Source organism: Lemur catta, chromosome 8, assembly GCF_020740605.2.
Source record: "Lemur catta isolate mLemCat1 chromosome 8, mLemCat1.pri, whole genome shotgun sequence".
In the NCBI taxonomy this organism is placed as follows: domain Eukaryota; kingdom Metazoa; phylum Chordata; class Mammalia; order Primates; family Lemuridae; genus Lemur; species Lemur catta.
This window is the reverse complement of record NC_059135.1, coordinates 48576647-48597082: the sequence shown is the minus strand read 5'-3', so window position 1 is coordinate 48597082 and position 20436 is coordinate 48576647. Positions and strand designations below refer to the sequence as shown.

At 38.6% G+C, this 20436-nt stretch overlaps 1 protein-coding gene across 2 annotated transcripts in view; it reads right to left on the bottom strand.

Annotated features, from left to right (window-relative positions):
• TTN (titin) overlaps positions 1-20436 on the bottom strand; it is a 269437-nt gene that overhangs the window by 216833 nt on the left and 32168 nt on the right. For both annotated transcript variants that reach the window (XM_045559324.1, XM_045559323.1), the window contains exons 29-44: positions 20154-20435; positions 19479-19745; positions 19114-19386; positions 18728-18991; positions 18375-18635; positions 16455-16715; positions 15635-15898; positions 15283-15543; positions 14898-15158; positions 14240-14500; positions 13584-13725; positions 13329-13494; positions 11964-12195; positions 10116-10400; positions 9769-9894; positions 4788-4976 (exon numbers count right to left, since the gene is read on the bottom strand). In XM_045559324.1, the coding sequence (XP_045415280.1) occupies positions 4788-4976; positions 9769-9894; positions 10116-10400; positions 11964-12195; positions 13329-13494; positions 13584-13725; positions 14240-14500; positions 14898-15158; positions 15283-15543; positions 15635-15898; positions 16455-16715; positions 18375-18635; positions 18728-18991; positions 19114-19386; positions 19479-19745; positions 20154-20435 (3795 nt within the window). The remainder of the gene's footprint in view (positions 1-4787; positions 4977-9768; positions 9895-10115; positions 10401-11963; positions 12196-13328; positions 13495-13583; positions 13726-14239; positions 14501-14897; positions 15159-15282; positions 15544-15634; positions 15899-16454; positions 16716-18374; positions 18636-18727; positions 18992-19113; positions 19387-19478; positions 19746-20153; position 20436) is intronic.

Genomic DNA, 20436 nt, shown 5'->3' with positions numbered 1-20436 from the left:
CTTTTAGTTTCATAATTACCCATGCCTTCACATGCATTCTGAAAAGTCATTAACAAACTAAAGGAATATTCTTTTTTAAAAAAATGTCCTGTTGACTGAACACTTGCTAAGAGATGAAATCACATTTAAAAAGAACATGCATTTTCAAAGTTGCCACTTTAAATGAGGGCTATTCTCAGTTTTTTTCCTGCAGAATTAAACGTTTTTGCTAGCAAACACTCTTTTGGTTTGAACCACCTTTCAAATTTTAAACTACACAATGTCTAATTACATATTAAGGAGTAAAAAAAGACTCCTCAACTCAAAATTGCTTTTATTACATAAGGAACAGGCACAGCTTTTTGGACACAATCCTTTCTGGGGCAGCTTCTTTGGGGCTGGTGCCCTTGTAACACTCTCATTCTTCGGTGTGTGTGGCATCGCGTCTGGAGACCGGACTCCCTTGTTCTCAGTTCCTTATGGTCTTTGGTATGAAGTTAACGACAAACTTGATGTTTTCTTTGACGATTCTCTTTTTACTTCACGTGTTGTTTTAATTTGTGGCTCTTTGAGTGTTTTAATACTTTTAATGTCTGAACCAAGAGTAATTTTTTTAACTGCTGTGGTTTGCGATTCTTTTGCTAGGTAAGAATAAAGTTAGGAAAAGGCATAAATTAGCTGTGTTTGTAAGAATACAACATACACTGAATGTAGAAAAGATGGAATGTCATTACGATGAGAAGGAAAGGCAGCATGTTAGTTCCAAACTAATGTATGATATGTCTATGTTGATTATGTGCATAAGAACTCCATTCAAACAGACTGTCAGGGGGTTGATATTTCTACTTGATCTGGTGGACAACTCTGATCTGAACTGATTAGGTCAAAATAAAAAGGAACATATAAAGACTGGCCTTATGTCAAATAATTGGACAACTGTGCCTGATCCTTCACTCTTGAAACACCTAAAAGTATTTTATCTTTTAATTTTTTTAAGTATAAGTGAGGCAGTCTGTACATTCAAAACAACAACAACAACAAAAAACAACTCTTGCTTTAAGAACACCTTAATAATGTAATCAGTTGGAACTGAGTGAACTGGAGATCCAGGGGCAAAAGTACTCAGCTCAAATCCACTCTGGGAACGTGACATTCAAACATTGCACTATGGCACTAAGTTCTTTAGGAAGCGAGTTGAAAGATCAACATTTATTCCACCTCCCCAATGCAGCCAGCTCCCAATTACATTGCTGCAGAAACTGTCACAACTGTCACCTACGTGACTTGTAGACAACACCTCCAGATAAACAGTTACTCTGTGTAATTACTGTGCTAGCCAGCACCTTTAGTGAAACTGAGGGTCAACTCTCTAGATGGTGGAATTTTCCACCTAATTTACATAACTAGACCTTGGTAATTGAGCTATTCCCTTTGTAGGCTATGGTAATAAAATTAGAAATAGCTATAGAACAAGATCTCAGACTAAGAAAGAAAAAAACCTCTTTTTGGTGAGTGGGTACTGGAGATACATTATATGAATTAATGAGCCAGATTCCTTCTATTGGGCAGGAAGAAAGACCATTGTTTCAACAGCAGCATCATTTATTCAGAAATATCTAGAGACTACTAATTTTGGTCCAGACAGAGCCTTATTATTTTCAGTGCCCAATTTTCTATTTTCATGGCCTCTTTATAGAACCTTCAGATCTGAAAATAAAGGGATATAATAATTGTCGAGCCTGTTAGTATTAAAACAACTAAATTTAAATTTAGCACAGTGTCAGGCACAATAATAAATACCAGTAAGTACTACAACATTTTAATTTTCTTTGGTACACTTCCTTAATGGCGCATTGGTAAACAGCAGAAAAAGCAGCACATATGAGGTAAACCTTCACTTCCTGAACCTAGATTTGAAAGTCAAACTTTCTGAATCTAGATTGGAAAGTTAAATTTTCAAGACCAGCTTGGCCAATGACTTGGCTGACTTTCATAAGTCATTTATATAAATAGAACGCTAATTTAGAGATATTCTAATTAATATGTTCACTGATTCAATTTGCATGGCAGAAAAGCAGCATAAAGCGATGAGGATGAAATGAAGCAAGTCATAGCTAAAAATCAAATAACCACCTTCTACACTTAGTACCGCTGATGTTGTCTTCTTTGCAAAGTCATTGTGTGCAATGCAGCTGTATAGTCCTTGGTCTACCAGCTGAACATTACATATGGTAAGAAACTGAATATTTCCATCTTGTGACTGCTTCACTCTCTCAGATTCCTCTATCTTTACACCTTCATGAGTCCAGGTTACATCAACAAAAGATTCATCTTCTAAAACACAGAGGAACTGAGCAGTGTCGCCACACTTTACAGTGAGGTCCTGAAGATAGATGCAGGAGAATCTGTGGCACCTCACCCATTGACTCTTCAGCACATTTCTCAAATAACTCAGTGCTTTCTGCAATTTGTGAAAGGGACGCAATATGGCGCAACTCTGTATCTTGAACGGACGCAGCTGTGTGGGTAGAACTTTGAGATACACTTTCAAAAACCTGCACTTCATATTTGTGTGACGATCCTTGAAATGACTTAATTTCCTTTTGGGATATTTTGTTCTCCTGCTTTGTGAAAGAGGAATCTGCCACTCCCTGGGACTTGGTGGATTCTCTTAACATCTTTCCCAGAACTTTGCCTACCTAGGGCTTGCACTGTATAATCAAGTGACAAGAAAAAGAAGAGAATATTAAGATCTAAGCTTTGTCACTTGCCCAGGTTAGTAACATAAAATGGTATGGAAGATGAAGATGAAAGACATCATCGTTGCTTGGAAGCAGCATGCCAGATGCAGTATGCTCTAGGATGTCAGGATCACACAACAGAAAATTCATTCCCAGTGATCCAGTGATGAGTGGTTGATGGAGGGTCATGCAGATGCCGTACAGTATCTGGTTCCTTCCTTCTGCTGTCACTGCAGCTAGCCATGGTGATATCGTCTCCCCGCCCCCTAACTGATTATATTTGGGATACCATTTGCTTTCCCTCCACCATGTACTTAATAAAAAATATACAGTAAATAGATCATTTAATGATGCAGTGATGTAATGTTTAGAAAAGTAAAAAAGCCAAGCAAAATTGGTGCCTAATAAAATAATTACTGGTTCTCTAATGCACAGAACACATACACTGGTGAGATTTAAAGTATATAGGTTAACTCAAAATTGGAGACTTGGGGGGAGTTATTGGGTGTAACTTTATTAGTACATTATGGACTGACCACAGTATGCAATGAAACAAACAGCAGAGACTCATTAGTAACAGTGGGATGGGGAGGTATGCAGCAAATCAAAGTCTTTGAAGCAAGATGGGCTTTACCTTTTGGAGTCACTGTGAGTGTAGCTGCACAAGTGGCTTCCCCAGCGCTATTGGCTGCTTTGCAAGAGTATTGCCCAGCATGCTCTGAGTAAGCATCAACTATAAGCATTAAAGCCATGCCTGTGGACTCCTCAAAATGGAAAACTATATCTTTTGTTGGTAGAATTAGCTGCTGGTTATGAAACCATTGGACTTCTGGCTTGGGAATGCCAGAAACCCTGGCATGAAATCTGACTGTCTCCCCGCTGAGCACCCTGAGGCTTGATAGAGGCTGGATGAAGATGGGCTTTTGGCCAGGGGACTCCTTCTTAAATGAAACTGATGAAGAGATATGCCATTGGGAGTTGGAGGTAACTTCTTCAAATTTGCTAAATCCTGAAAAGAAGCATGCCAATTTTTAATGTCTTACCTTGCATTGAAACCAGAATTCATTTGGAGTTGTCTACAGATCTGTCACAAATTTCAATGATGGACTAGAATTCAGTCTGATCCTAATGCCTTGCTTTGTCATTATATCTCACTATTAATTCGAAGTCACACAGTTCACTTCCATTTCTTAGACACAAATGGGCTAAGGAACTTCTCCATATTGTTCATGAAAGCAACAATGGGGTAGGGAACAGGGTTTAAGTATTCTTTTTTTTCTTCCTCTAGTTGTAAATCAGCTTTTCTATTTTGTAAACTACTTGAATTTCATTATTATGAAAACATCTAGTTATATTTAGTGTGTAAAAAGTTAAGAAAAAACCCAGAAGTTTCCTTAAGTCCTATGTATTAATATTTATGTACATAATATTACATAGAATATATTTGCTCAGGAAAAACAGTTTGCATAAAAATATTATTATCCTTGTTTTGAATTAAAGTGCCCCAGCTACTGAAGAAGTGTTTCTGATTACAATTAAGACCCCAACTAACAGAATTGTTAAACCAACTTAGGACTGGACCCCTCAACACTCGGGCAATTCTAGGAAAGATGGTAAATATGTCTACTGGTGTAGGGACCTGAACTTGTCTACTGTGAAATTATAATTGTGTCAACACAATGGGAGGATAATAATAACACCCTTAGATTTTTTTTTAAAAATCTGATTTCCATCCTAGCCAAATGAGAAAACAAATCTACCCATTTCTTCTCCACACATTTCCCCCATTCTGATGCATGCAGATCAGGAAACAGGAATGCTGCTGTTGGTAGCAATACAACCCAAAAGGTTATGTAGGAAAAGCAGGGCCATATGAAAAGACACGGTCTGTGATTCATCATGGAAAGGAGTAAATGAGAAGCAAGAACATCGCATGTAACACGGTAACATGGAAATAATTAGCTGAATTAAAAGAGAATGGTAGGAACGATGATTTACATGAAATCTTTAGTAATTGTTACTGACATTGTGAGATTAGATGTAGTTCTTGAAATTGTTTTACTCTACCTTGTAGCCTCAAGTTGGCTGTGCTGGACACTTGGCCTACAGCATTACTAGCAACAAAAGTGTAAGTTTCTTCATCTTCTGGATAAGCCTCGGCAATTTCCAGTTGGTAAGTGTCTTCAAATTGAGTCATTCTAAAGAACCGAGACGGCTTGATTTTCTTGTCTTTGCTGTACCAAGCCACTTTTAGATCTGTACCACAAAAGAAAAGAAAAAAGACATTGAAATCACAAAAACTAGTCGGTTTTCAAAATTTACCTGCAAACACAATCTTAATTATACTAGTGACTATATTTCCTGTCTTAAATAACAGTACATTAATACTTTTATTTTGAGCCTGCCACATCTGCTATGGTATGATTTCCTTTCATCTTCAAAAAGGAAACAGGATTCTAGAAAAACATAGCTTGTTCTATCACTGAAATGGTTGTAATGTTTGACATTATAGAATTTTAGTTATATTATTTTTAGGCATTTGCATGTCAGGTGGTGGAAACAGAGACAAGATTTGGACATATTCAGTGACTTTGAGAACAAGATAGTCCTGAGAAACAGTAATCATGAAGGGTCTGATCTGACATTGCAATTGCCTTCCGGGATAGGAAGTGGGGAAAATCTCCTCTCTTGGTTTGCAGAAAGATAAATCAAAAAGAGAGCTGAGAAGATTAACATTCTACAAAGTCTAAAATAGGCACCCTTGAAGGCTGAAGAAAAAAAATCTCTATTTTTTTATCATCAGTGAACAAAAGTTTTCAGCACAGCAGTATATATGGCACAAATAATTGTAAAGAAAATAATTTTTTAAATTGAGAGAGAGGTTCTTGGTATTTGGGCATTTTAGATATATTTGGTTTTTTTTTCAGAGTAGCAGTTATAATAAATTATCATATGACTATATATTTCCATACAAGGATTTGAGTAATCTTAAAATAATAGAATATAAAAACCCAACATGAAGGATAGAATAACATGTCATTATGTTGTCAAAGTGAATTTAATTAATTGTTTGAATAGCCAAAATCAAAGCCATTTTGAGTTTGGAGCAGGCACTATACCACTTCCTTATCTCAATACCATGCAGGAAGATTTTCTAATGTCTAATAATCTAGTATTTGTTTGCATTTAATTGCCAATATTGGCCTATGAAGGTCACCTTCCTTTTCCTTCCCAAGATGGTAGTTGTTTATAAAGTACAGGTTGTCCTTTTAAAGTAGCAAATCTTTTCAGTTCCTTAGATAGCAAGGTAAGGTAGAAAATAAAATCCTGACACTACAATTTGTCAGCTGTGTGACCTTGGACATGTCATTTAATCTCTCTGGACCAGTCTTTTCTTTGTAAAATAGGATGCATAAGAACTTATGGGGCATGCATTTCCTAAAATTTCTGTGAGAATTAAATGACATAACACACATAAAAGGGCTTTATATACCACTGGCACAAGTCAGTCATTAAACCAAGAATGTGTAACATCAGAAAAGGGACAAACAGTGTCTTCAACAACATACTAAAAGACAGGGCCGTTGTGGTGTCACAGGCAACACCATCTTGTGAAATTTGACAGTTGTCCTACAACGATTCAGCTTGTGTGAGTGTATCTGTGGGTGTTTGATCATCAATGATGAGTTTGGTGTGTCTCCTTACAAGGTTCTCTGCTGGTTCTTACTGACAACGTCTTCCTTTAGTGAACTGAATGAGGCACCAGGACACACATGAACTGCCCCTGGACATGAACTGCCAAAACTGAATGAGCTAAAAGGTGAATTCTCTCTTGGTAATGCACATGGTGCTTCTGGCTAGCCTGTCTGCCATTATCTGTGTTGGCCATTGTCTCTCAAGGCTTCTGTGAGGCCTCCTCACTCCCCCACTCCTCATCGTTGCATTTGGTCCCCAAATCCTGTTCACCTTACTTCCTGGTTGCTTCTCCAATCCACCCCCTTCTTCTCTCCTGGCTCCCCTGGGGGAGGGCCTCATCCACACTCTCCCAGGCTGTTCTGACAGCCTCTCCTCCAGCTCCTTACTGCAGTCTCGCCTCCCACATCTGTCCGTTCCTCCTTTCCCCATCACAGTATCGCTTCATGTTACCCAGGGGCTTAAAATCTTTCAGTGGCTCTTCCATGGAAGTAAGATATACTCCAAAATCCTCAGCATAGAATGCCAACCACTTGAGCACCTGGCCTTGCCGTGTTTTCTAGCCTTCTCACCCACTCATGATACACTTGCCAACCATATTCCTGCAAGTTTTTGTGACTCTGTGCATGTTTTTCTCTCTGCCTAGAATGCCATCGTGCCCAATGATCCTACTTATTCTTCAATTCTCAGTTCATACGACTTTTTCCAACTTGCTCCCAGACAGAGAACAATGAGCATGTGGGGCTGTTATGGCACTTACAACCTTGGGATCTAGTCGTGTGCACACATCTCCTCACCTACACGTTGAGCTCCTTGAAGGCAAGAGCAAGGTCTGTGTAACCCCAGCACCTAGTATAATGTCTCAATAGCAGGCACACAATAAGTGTTGGTAGAATAAAAATTGAATAGGTGCTTAAATGAATAATGGACATACAGAATTGCTAGCTAATTATTCATCCTTTTGTTTAGCTAGCTGTCACTCTGTAACCCTCCAAGTGATCCTGACTCATTGCCTATAGAATAAACACTAGCAAAAAGCTAGTTTTAGCACAAATTTTAAACTTCTACTTTTCCAAGTTGCTCTTCTACCAGCAGGTGGCACCAGAGACCTTCAGTGGGGAGCATTTTCCCTGTTAGAAAAGCACTGCCTGATGGCTCAGGACCACGTTTCATGCTTCAGAAAGTACTGAGTCCCTAAAAACATGGGAATGGGGCTTGTGAAGACTTCTAATTTCTTTCCAATTTGTGGAAGGCAGGGCTGCCTTACTAACTTAAGGCCATTAATACCTGGTCAGGGGAAGCGGCGTAAATACTTTCAGTCCCAGGGGCATGAAACTACGTGATTTAGCAAGCTTTTGAAAGGGCATTTTATTTAATGACTTTAATTTCTTTCATATATAAAACAAGTTTAAAAGACCGTGCTAAAACCTCTATATGTGCATAAATGTCACCACACATAGGGAGTTAATGATCTTGTGAATTTATAAAGCTCATTCGAACATTAACGACATCAGTCATGCAGAAAGATAGAGAATTTTTCTCTTTTTCTTTCTACCCCAGCTGGAGTCTTATAGAGCACTTCAAATGTATTTTGCAACACCTAAAGGCAATACTATAATGTGTTATAGAATAAAAAGCACTGTACAAATATAGTTAAGGCAACTATTACTACTCTGGATGATGCATATATATGTACATTTATATGAAAATTTCCTCTAAAAATTCTATGGATGGATAAATTATTTAGTGTAGCTTCAGCGAATTTGATTTTAAAATACATTTTTATTGTTGTGTTAGTAGAATATTATTAAATCAGGCCTCATTTATTGACATTTAGTATTTCTTGAACACTATGTTTCGAGTACACAAAGTGTATGGTATGTGTCCATGTTTGTACTTTTATGTTTACATAATTCCTCTCTATGGCTATAATAAAATGAATAAGTTGACCACCAGTCACTTGGTAGCCACTCCTATAGGTGCTTTACATACATTATATCCTTTAATTATGCTCATAAAATCAAAGAGGTTCATTTGATTTCTAGATCACCATCTCCATCCTAGAGGAGAAAATCATTAGGTCAGAAGATCAATTGAAATACTAACCTGTTAAGAAAAATAGCTCTTGGCAAAGTAGAGATTGGGTTATAAACTAATGGGAGAAGCATAATAAACAAAACAATAAAAATTATTAAGAGTGCTGTAAGATTTGAGAACTTCCCTTTGGTTGGTGGCATACAAAAACCAAGAAAATAAAGGAATGATTTTTAAGTGGGATAAATGAATTACTTATTCATTTGATTTATCTTATCTCTATCTGAGGTCCATCTTCAATCATAATTGGCTTGGAAATGGCTCTACATATATTGCCTCATTGTACTAAGGTCAGATTCCTGGGATGAGGGGAAGGGCTGGTGGTATTTGGGAAGCATGCTGTAAGTAAAAACAGGAGCAGTGAACTCCGACTGAGTGATTATTATATGATGGGCACTGTGCTGTGAGCTGAATTGGGTTATCTAACTTAATCCTGATAATAATCTTAAGTGATTGGTATTAGTCATTTAACAATCATTCATTTGTACAATCAACAATTACTTGTTGAGTATCTATTATGTACCTCTTCTAGGGCAAAGCTCCACCCTTGCTTTCATAGAGCTTACCTTCTAGTAGCTACTGTTTTTCAGGCACCAGGTTCTCAGTACTAAAACAGAATCCCTGGCCTCGTAAAACGTACATTCCAAGATTGAATGCAATGGTATACTCACTGTATTCATGACAGAAAGAGAGCCAGTGAAACCATATATTTGCCTAAGGTTACACGTTGGAGCCAAGATTGAAATCCAGTCTCTTTGACAATAAAGCCCCTACTTTTGACCACTAGAGGATATTGCCTTCCAAAGAAAAATACCTTTCACACAAGCATTGCCCATAGCCTGAATAATGCCTTACATATAAATGGAATCTTTTTTGAAACATATGTAGATGCTATTATAATTAATCTAATAATAACTGCAGTTTTTGTCATTGTATTTTTTCAATCAAAATATAAAAGTGCAGCTACAAGCATAAAGGGAACATGTATTTTTTTGAGATTGGGGAAAAGATCAATCTAGTTTTTTTATTGTGATAAAAAATACATAACATAAAATTTACTACCTTAACCATTTGTACAAAACAGTAGTAGAAAAGAGTGATCTAAATCTTAATTAGATCATTCAAGTAAGTTTCCTGCTAGATTCCCATTAAGCTTCACATTATGCTTGAGATGTCTGTGATGGAGGAAAAGGTAAGAGAACTTTTCCCCACATCATGCTTTATAAATATTAGCAATGATATCTTTTGCTCATAAACCTACCTGTTCCAGAAACTCTGCATTGAAAACGGGCTGGCTGTCCTTCGGAAGTAACAGTGTCTTGAAGTGGGGTGATGATGGCAGGAGGATAAACTGGCATTTCCTGATCGGGAGACACAACTTCTGGAACTAAAGAGAGCACAAGATTTGTCATGATTAAGTCACCATAGAGACCTCACAGAAGGGAGCATGTAGATTTATCTTAATTTATTTCACAGCACAGTGCTTTCCAAGTTGGGTGACAATCTACTTTTATGAGCTTCAAATTGTATTTTGAAATGCACTGGGAGAGCGCAAAAGCCGGCTCCCTGGGTTTTATTTGAAGCTGGGAAGTAGCAAGGCATTCCTACCTTCCACTGAAAGCGAAGCTGATGTCGTGGCAACTCCATAGTCATTCTTGGCTTGACAGGTGTAGACAGCCGCATCCTCTGGGAAGGCTTCAATTAGCAAAAGCGTGTACTCTTGCCCATCGTGAAGAAATTTGCACTTGAAGCCAGTGGAAAGCAGCTGCTCTTCCTTGTACCAGGAAATTTTGGGCTGTGGTCTGCCAGATATCACGGCGCAGAAGCGGGCAGGCTTGCCAGACTGCACAGTGACAGGCTGGAGCTCCTGCAGAACTTGGGGTGGTTCAGGAGCTAAGAGTAAATGACAACAAACAGCCCATTAAGAAAGCATAAAAACACGGGAAGGCACGCAAAACTCTACATTAATTTGTTGCCAGGCAGGTATGTGTCCAGAAACAAAAGTTTGGAATTGTGCTATCTTAACTTGCCTCAGAATATTAAAACATTCTTTGTGCTAAGAAGGAAAAAAAAAACATTTGGATTTTGTCCTCAAGAAGAGGAGAGAGCTTCAGAAAGATATTTTTGATATTTTGAGGCACGCTGAGAGTGCGGGGTTCCTCATCATAACACGATTACCCCACTCCTTGGTTGAGGTGGGGGCATAGAAAGGGATACCTAAAAGAATTCTAGAATAACTCCCATGGGCTACCTATTTTTAAAAGTCATTTGGGCAAATCATGTGGTGAGGAGGCTCATCCCATTCAGGTTTGTTTGTTTTGCAAGTGTTTGTGTTTACGTCGCAGTCATTTCGTTATATACTGGTGCCAGTGAAACGCAATCAGTGAGTGTTGAATGAATGAATATTATTTCAGATCTTGTTGAATGCAATTAGGTAGATTTAACAAAATGCAGCTTTCCTGTTACGCTAACTAAAGCATATTCTTACTGCTGTGACGAGTGAGGGGATCTGGGTAGTTTGTGGAGCCCAGAAATGGGGAGGAATGACTTCTATGAGGCTGGTTTCTGACACTACCATAGAAAAGACCTTTACTTCTCTGCGCCTCACTTTCTCCACTACTAACATAGAGATGATACTAACTGAATGCTATGGCCATTCGGTCCTCCTCTCGGGACCCAGGAATGTTGACAATATGGTTCATCTTTGTGACTCTTGAGATTATGCCTAGGGTTTCTGCTTCTGCCTCAGAGATATTTTGTTCAGAGAGAGGTGGCCTAAGATGAGGAGAGGGAGGGAGGTTCCATTTTTCTCTATGTATCTAGAATAGACTCAGATCTAGGCCAACCTCGAATTCAGCTCTAAGGATTCTAATGAGGAAAGCAGAGGTTTAATGGCACCCCCCTAGGGACTGTTACAAGGAGTGCTTGGTAGCATATGGAATTCCCAAAGTAAGAGCCCCCCGTCTTAGAGTTTGGGGCAGAAAGGACCTAGTTCCACATTGCCTGTGGTTCTCTAGGCCCTCCAGGGTCTCAAAGGGGACCTGCAGGTTCTACCAAGCACTCTGTACCAGAGACTGGGAGTGATCCTATCACCTGGTAGTGCTACAGGTACTTAAGCAGTCAGGGGCAGAGAGCAGAGAACTAACACAGTTTAATGCTGCATCTAGAAACTCATTGGGGGCATATTATAATTGACACACTGTGGATGTTCATTAGTGTTGATCAACTAAATGAGGTTCTGGTCATCAGGTTCTTTCTGGAAATGACATCTCAATAGTCCTTTTAATAGCTGTCCTTCCTTTTCCATAGGTATAATGTGTAAATAATGTTGCTGCAACCATGTGAGTATCGCAAGTTCTTTAGAAGTTGCCCAAGAACTATCAGAGTTTAGTGACTTAAAGTGGAGGATTATTTCAGATGGATCCACAAAATAGGTGAAAATCTCTCCCTACATACCATTAACATAGAGAGTAACAGAACTCCTGTTCCTTCCTGCCACAAAGGTGTATTCGCCTGCATCACTATGTCTGGTCTCAGAGATAAACATCCGGTGGATTCTTCTCTCCACCACATATTGGTGTCGTTCTTGAACTTGGAAATTGATTTCAATGCCGTCTTTAAACCAGTGGGCATCAACATCATCTTCATTGACCTCAAACTCAACGACAGCACGCTGTTTCTCGATGACCTATTGATGGAACAGTGTAAGAAAAAATTGAGGCCCTAGTTTCCTTAGGTTAACCCATTTCTAAAACCATTCATATGAAGAGCATGCAAAACTGATATATTATGATATAATACATCAGCCGACTACTGTGCATTCTAAATTTTCCTGTCTAGTCTTGGACAAATGGTACCCAAACCTCTTTTACACCTGCACTGAGGAGGGAGGCTGTCCCAAAGAAGCAATTATTTCATTTAGAAATGCTTTTTTTTATTTAATAATTAATTATTTATGTTAGAAATAATGACACTTTACATCTGGGGGTATTTGTTATCTACAAAGCTATTTTAAGCTACTATTTAATTTGATTTCATATGATATGAACAATAACTTTGTGGGCTAAGTAGGAATTATTATCCACATTTTGAAAGTGAGCAAACTGAGGCTCAGAATTAGAAAATAAAGGAGGGAAGACACATCCAGGTTATCTGTGCCCTCACTGAAGACTTTTTCACTATGGCCTAAAGCCTCAAAGGCCTGGTTCTCTTTGGTTGAGCAAGATAAAGCTGAACTCAATTGGTGTTTCTCTGAACATGGTCCTTCCATTATATCATTTGGGAAGACTGGCTCCCATGAGGACAATCTCTGCAAATGTAGAGAACAAAAGTGTGTGCACAACATCCTTGCCAGGAATCCAGCATTGCCCAGACTGGGCTTCCTCTTAGACTTCACAGGAAGGGGGTCCAGCCACTAAGTCCCTCCACACCTGCTTCTCCATAGGTGGTAACCTTCTGAGAAAATGCCACCTTGTTCTAAGTTTCCTTAATTCTAATTGGTGCGTGAACATCACAATGTACATTTTAATTCTTTTCTGGTTGGTGCTGCTTGGCAAGTAGCCATTTATTAGACAGTGAAGTTTCTACAGCTGCTTTAATTAAAGTATTTAGACAGCTGCTGAGGACACACTTACTCCTAAGTGAGTGGAAACTGTGACAAAATTGATGTCAGCATAAGAGAGTTTAAGCCAAGTAAGGATGAGCTAATTTAATTCTTTAAAAGACTGTGGTTAGAAAATTTCAAAGTGGAAAATTAAAATAATAGAACTATAGATCTGGGACTATTGATGATTTTTTAAAAATTCAGTCTATAAACAATACCTGAACTTCCTTTTTAATACTTCGGATGCGAACGTCTCTGCCCTCTACGAAGAGGCGAGCCGTGGACATGTTGCCTCCCGCCACCACCGCGTACTGCCCGGCGTCAGACATCCGGGTGGACGGGATCAGAAGGCGGTGGACGTATTTTTCCTTCTGAATCTTCATTCTACAGATGAAGTGGAAGTTGGATTTTAATGTATGATGATTCAGAGGTAACTGGAAATTACTGGAATGCAGCAAGACAAAGCTACCAACCTGTCTGCGATCTGCAGTTCTTGACCGTCTTTCATCCACTGTACAGTGATGTCAGGCTCAGAAACTTCACATTCAAACATGGCTCGTTTCTTCTCAAGAACCTTAATGTCCTTAATGTGTTTTCTAAATTCTATGTGGCGGGCTGGAAAACAGCATGTGAAAAATTAACATTTAAAATGGCTTTATTGAGATATAATTCACATACTACACCCTTCACCCATTTAAAGTATCTAATTCAATGGTTTTCAGTGTCTTCAGAGTTACGCAACCACCACCATAATTTTAGAACATTCTTATTTTCCCAAAAAGAAACCATGTATCCCTTAGCCACCACCTCCTAGAATTTTCCCATTGCCTCCCTAGCTCTAGACTTAGGCAACCACCAATCCATGTCTCTATAAATTTGTGTTCTGGACAATTCATATAATGGAATCATACACTGTGTGGTCTATGCGACTGGCTTCTTTCACTTAGCATAAGGTTTTCAAGGTTCATCCATGTTATAGGCCATATTAGTACTTCCTTTTTATTGCTGAATAATATCCCATTGTGTAGATATGCCACATTTTATTTATCCATTCATCAATTGATGCACTAACATTTTATATAGCATGTTTGACATTTTTTCCATGGATATGACACTTCTGAAACCATACCTTCCACATAAAGGGTGGCTGTCGAGGTAGCTTTTCCAGCAACAAAGGTATAGTCAGCAGCATCCCCAAAGTGAACATTCCTGATGTTCAGCGAGTGTGTGAGCTTTTTGGTTCTCATCTGGCACCTGTCAGTTGATTTGATTTCCACACCATTCTTTAACCATTTGTAAGAGATGCCTTCATAGTTCACTGTCACCTCAAAGGTAATGGTGTCTTTTTCTTCAGCATTGATGTCCTTCAACATGGAGGTAATCATGATTGCTGCAAAGGGGAAAAGGAAAAACACGCAGGGAAACGAATGTAAATATGTTGTGGTTCATAACAGGCGCAGAATGAAAACCTGGAATTTTTCTAGTACATCTGTTGAGGCGATTACAGTTCAGAGATATGAGCTTTGGTACTTTGCATGTACTCCTGGACATGACAGTGCCAACTGACAGAGAAATAGAAAGATCAAGTGACAGACACTGGAACATTTTTCCAGGCCCTTTCAATGCTTCTCTACTTGGGAAACTTTATCTAAGTGGAGATGCTACTGCTTAACTCAGTGTGAACACACAGTAGATGTTTCAATCAGGGATTTTTGAGTAAATACTCAGGAAAGTGTAGGATATGTAGGATATCTTTTCTTTTTCTTTTCTTTTTTTTTTTTACTTACGGGTCACTGTCAGTGTGGCGCTGACTTGGTCATTGCCACAGACAAACGTGTATTCCGCTGAGTCCTCTGTGCTGGTGTTCATGATGATCAGCTGGTGGAGTTTTCCTTGCACAACTATCTTGAACTTTTCACTCATCTCGATCTCCACACCATTCTTCAGCCACATGGAAGGGACATTGAAGTGGGACACCTCGCACTCAAAGGATGCAGTTTTGGTCTCAGGTACCTCGATATTTTTCATGGTTTTTGTAATATGTAATGCTTGGGAAAATCAGAGAGCACTTTGGTTAAGACAGTTTATTTAAAAAAACAGATGAAGCAAAACAAATCAATGAATACCTGGGGATCCTCCAGGCAAGCATCCCAGGGGCCGCCTAATACTTACTCTCCACGAATAGCTTGGCTTTGCATTCCAGTTGCCCCACCACGGCGGTGTACTCCCCAGCGTCCGAGGGGGTGATGTTCTGCAGCATCAGCTTGTGGACCTTCCTTTCTGAGACCAGTCTGTGTTTCTCACTCGGCTTAATCTCCACATTCTTATGGAACCATTTTACTGGAACTGTGTCGTGGGAAACACTAACTTCAAAGGCAACGGTGGCATTTTCCAAGGCGGTCACATCCTTTGGCTTTTTAATGATCTTGACAGCTAAGGGGAAAGTTGGAGCAATTCAGTGAGATGGTTAACTTGATGGTAACCATGGGTTGGCTACTTGTAAAGTGTTTCTAAGTCAACTTACTCTCAACGTGCAGTCTGGCACTGGCTCCTAGCCTTCCGAGTCTGAAGCCATAAACAGACTCATCCACGATGGCACAGTTTTTAATTCTCAGAGAGTAAATTGCTCCTTTGACCGAGATGTCATACTTGTCATTGGATTGCAGCACAACCCCATTTTTGATCCACTGGACACCTTTGACATTAGGGTGTGTGAGCTCGACGGTGAAAACAGCATCTTGCGTTTCTGTCACTGTGAGGTTCTTCAGAGTCTTCTTAATTTTGACAGCTGAAGACAAATTTATGATGGTTTAGAAAATATAGATGGTATCATCAAGAAAAAGAAGTCCTGAACAAGATCAGTGCCCAGTCATCTTGCAAAACAATGGGTATCAGACATCCTGCAGTTCTGTAACACCTCTATTTTAAAAGTCACCTGAGATTATTTAGGGAAACTTGAGATCCAGTTGGACATGTGCACTCTGCTCTTGAATGTTTTTTCTATACTAGAATGGCATAAAGTTTGCATAGCCATATGCTAATAGCATAATAGACTGACTGGACATGGGTAAAAGAGGAATGGAGCATCAGAGTGTCTGGTTTAGCTGTTTCATAGAGCTTTAACTGAGAAAATGGCTTTTTATACAAATACATTTGATAAGCAATTTTGTGCCTTGTGGTATATGGCTTAGAAAAGAAAGTTTAGAAATTTTGTAATGATTTGATGAAATGAAAATGGCCAAATCTAACTGTATCTAAAATGGCCAGATCATTTGACTAAATTTAAAATGATAATGGTCAAGAATGTAATACGATTTAAAAAGCATAAATCTTATATCTCTGACCTTCAACTTTGAGTTTGGCAGATGTTTTGGAGGTGGCCACCTTGTAGGTGTATTCTCCAACGTCATCTAATTTGGCGGCAGCAATGATAAGTCTCCTTTTGCGGCCAACCGATTCACTTCTGACCATGTTACTCAGGGGCAGGTGTTTTCCATCCCTCAGCCATTCGCCTTCGGAATCTGGGTTGGCAACTTCACATTCAAACACAGCTTCCTGGGATTCAGCTACAGTCTGATCTGTGAGTGGCTTGGAGATGGCCCCCCCTTTGGGACAAAAGAAGTACAGCGTGAATCCTTTCAAAATATTTACACAATAAAGACATTGTGCACGATTAATTATAAAACATCAAATTTAAAAACATGATTTTAAACATCATGAAATATTTAATAAGATTATTATTACCCATACTGAGAAGGTACCACAGAAATCCCTTATTCTAAGCACGCGTGATGGATAACCAGGGAAAACACTGGAATCGGGAAAGTTTTGCAAAGGAAAAGCAATTGTTAACATGGAATTCTTACAACCGTAATGCACAGCATACCACATGGATAGCCTCTCCTCCAACTCAATTCCTTCTTCTTCAAAAGCATTCTATTTGGTTTTTTGAGGATTACTTCCTGGGAATATGTCTGATATTTGATTGGAAAAAAATTTTCTAGGCAAAATGTCCAAGTCATCAATGTTTCTATAAGACAGAGATTCCTGTACACTAAAATTCAGTGTTGATGGATATCGTCTCTGCTATGAAGTTTTCCCTCATCGCCTCTACTGCTGTCATCCACTGGCAGAAATAACTTCTGCTTTAACAATTTTTTTTAGTTGCTTATGTATCTGTCCCTCTCTAAATTGTGAATTCCTCAAGAAAAACTATCATGCCTTATTTATTTTTGTGTCCTGAGTTCCTAGCAGTGTCTGGCCTATGTTGGGTGAAATCACAGAGAAGCTCATAGTTTATTCTTGTTTTCACACATTCAAAAACATGTAACTTATCTTACAGGTATCAAAGTGCAGAATCTAAAATTTTGTTTTAGAAGTATTTTCATGGTCAAATCTCTGAGGAAATCTTATAATATAATAAAGTATAAACCATGAAACTTTCATAGCACATAAGACACACCATTATCATGTGACTTGCTCATATACCATATGACACGGACAGCAAAATTTAATCTGAATGTAGTATCTCAATTTCTCAATATTTAAATTATAATGAACTAATTGAATTAATAATGACTTCTAGTTTTTTGTTGACAATTGGTTTACACTTTTGATTCTTCATTGTAAAGCTAAGGATTTCTGCCAAATGAAAATGGTCTTATTTCTACTTCCTATCACAAGAGATATACAGCTACATTGAGTTGCAGTTAAAAAATATTCATTGGGTTTATAAAAAAAGTATGAAAGAAGTAAAAGAAACAAAGGTTAAAGAAGCAAGAGTGCTTAAAAAATAAATAGCTCTTTAGAGGAGGAAAGTTTGAATAAAGCTCAATTCAGCAAACATTATCAGTGATCTATCATGTGCAATATATTGGAGCATACAAACAAAAGGAAGCAATTGCAGATTTCAGGAATTTGTACTCTGGTGTGGAAAGAGGAAATGGGGAATAAGACAAGTATATAACAGCAATGAAAGAGGCACACATAAAGTGATGCTGGGGTTGGAGGAGGATGAGATGTTATAAAAATGAGGAGATTAAGGGAAGGCTTCATGAAGGAGGTGGCATTTGAGGTAGGCCTGGAAGAACATTTGTAATTTAGTCTGGTGGGGGCAGTGTTGAGGATACTATTGGCTTAGTGAACAGCAGAGGTAGAGGCATGGAAGTGGGAAACTGATGGGAATTTGAGGGGAAATGGGCAACAATTTCTCAAATTAAAATGATCACACCTGCTAACTTAGATTAAATGATAAATGTACTGACCTGCCACAGTAAGTTTTCCAGATGTCATATTTTCTCCAGCATAAAATGTATATTTTCCTTCATCATCTTTCATCATATTTAGCACTGTCAATTTATATATTTTTCCATGAGCTTCAATTTTATATTTGGGACTGGGTTGGATTTCCTTGTCCTTAAAATTCCACAAGACATCAATTCCTGAGTGGGACAGCTCAACCTCAAGGACCACATTCTGGGTTTCTGTACAGGTAAGGTCATGGAGACCTCTGATAATTTTAATTTCTGGGGAAAAGATAAAATAATCACTTGGTTATTGTTACAGTGGGAAAGTGGAAGGCTTAAAATAATTATTAGTTAAATGGAATAGTTCTTACTTTCTACAGAAAGATTACAGCTGGTTTCAACTCTGCCAACCATCAGCTTGTAAGGTCCCTCATCGGAGGCATGAGTTCGGTTAATCACTAGTCGCTGCTTGGTGCCTTTGACGATGGCATGTACACGGTCATCAGGCTTGATTTGTTCATCATGTAAGTACCATTTAACGGAAGTCACATCAGGGACTGAGACCTTACATTCGAGCACAGCCTTGGTGCCCTCAATCACGTTCACATCTTTTAGAGGTGTTACCACATCAACACCTGCAAGAACACACACACAAATGAAAGAATTATAAATACAAATTTTGTTTAAAATGTCTGCTCATTAAAGTGCTTTATCTCACTTGACGATGTAAACGTAAAACTATATAAGTAACACTCACTATAGACAGAGACGCGCCCACTGGTCGAGAGCCCAAGGGCTGGAATGGTGAAGGAGTAATGCCCAGCATCTTCCTTAGTCATGTCTTCAATGAGCAGCATGTGAGATTGTTTGTCTATCACGGCATGAACCCTGTCGCTGGGCTGCACTTCTTGGCCATCTTTCATCCAGACACCTTCCACATTTTCTAAGGAAACTTTAACTTCAAGCTGAACAATGTCACCCTCGCAGACTTTCTGATCACTAAGTCCTTGCAGGATGGCAATGGGGCGGGCTGTGAAACATGGAGAGAAAAAGGTTATAATCATTTTCATCACTCAACCATAATGATGCTCACTGCTGGCTCATGGGAACGGGAAGACTTACGTTTCATCTTTAGTCTACAGGTTGTCTTTTTCCCATCAATGACAAAGCTGTATTCTCCCTGATCCTCTTTGGTTACGTCCTTGACTGTGAGGTTCTGACGTCCACGGCGAGACGTAATTGTGTATTTGCCATTGGATTTAAGCTCCACACCATTGTGATACCATTTGCCTTCTATATTTTCTGGAGATACAATACACTCTAACTCTCCTGAAAATGATTCTGGAACTTCTATGTCCTGAAGTTCTTTCACAAACTCAACAACTGCACCTGAAATATAAGATAAGGAGAAATCAATTTTCCTGGAGAGTTATGCATCTAGGCTTAGGATAGAGATAACGCCTTAATATATCTCTTATCTCCCCCATACCACCAGGAATATTTTTTAATATCTACCTGCTGATGGACTGAAAAATAAATTTTCAATAAAAAGGAGTTATTTTGATTTTTTAAAAAAATTTAAAATCAAGACATCAAAATAATACTGTCTATAAAAATCCAAATTGTTGAATTGTCAATATTCTTAATTAGAAACATAAATTAATGATTCTGGCTATGAAGCTTATATCCAATTCCCAAATAATTGTTTTGATGAAGGAAACATTGTATAGCTAATTTTATCACATACTAAAGGTGACTTTAAAACTTAAGTAAACAATGAAATAATCATTTTACTACCTTCAACAATAAGTTTAGCTGTTGTTTTGATATTTTCATCTTCCACAAGTACACAGCTGTAGTCTTCAGCGTCAGATGTGTCAATGGTCAGTATAGAGAGGAAGTGGACCTTCCTGTCAGAGTGCATCCTATATTTATCTCCCTCATGAACCTCCATCCCATCTTTATACCATTTCACTTTGACAAATGGCTCTGAAGTTTCACATTCAAAGGTTGCCATGGTGTCTTTTTCCTTAGCAACAACATCTTGTAAGTCCTGTGTGAAAGTGATCGATTGCTTGGC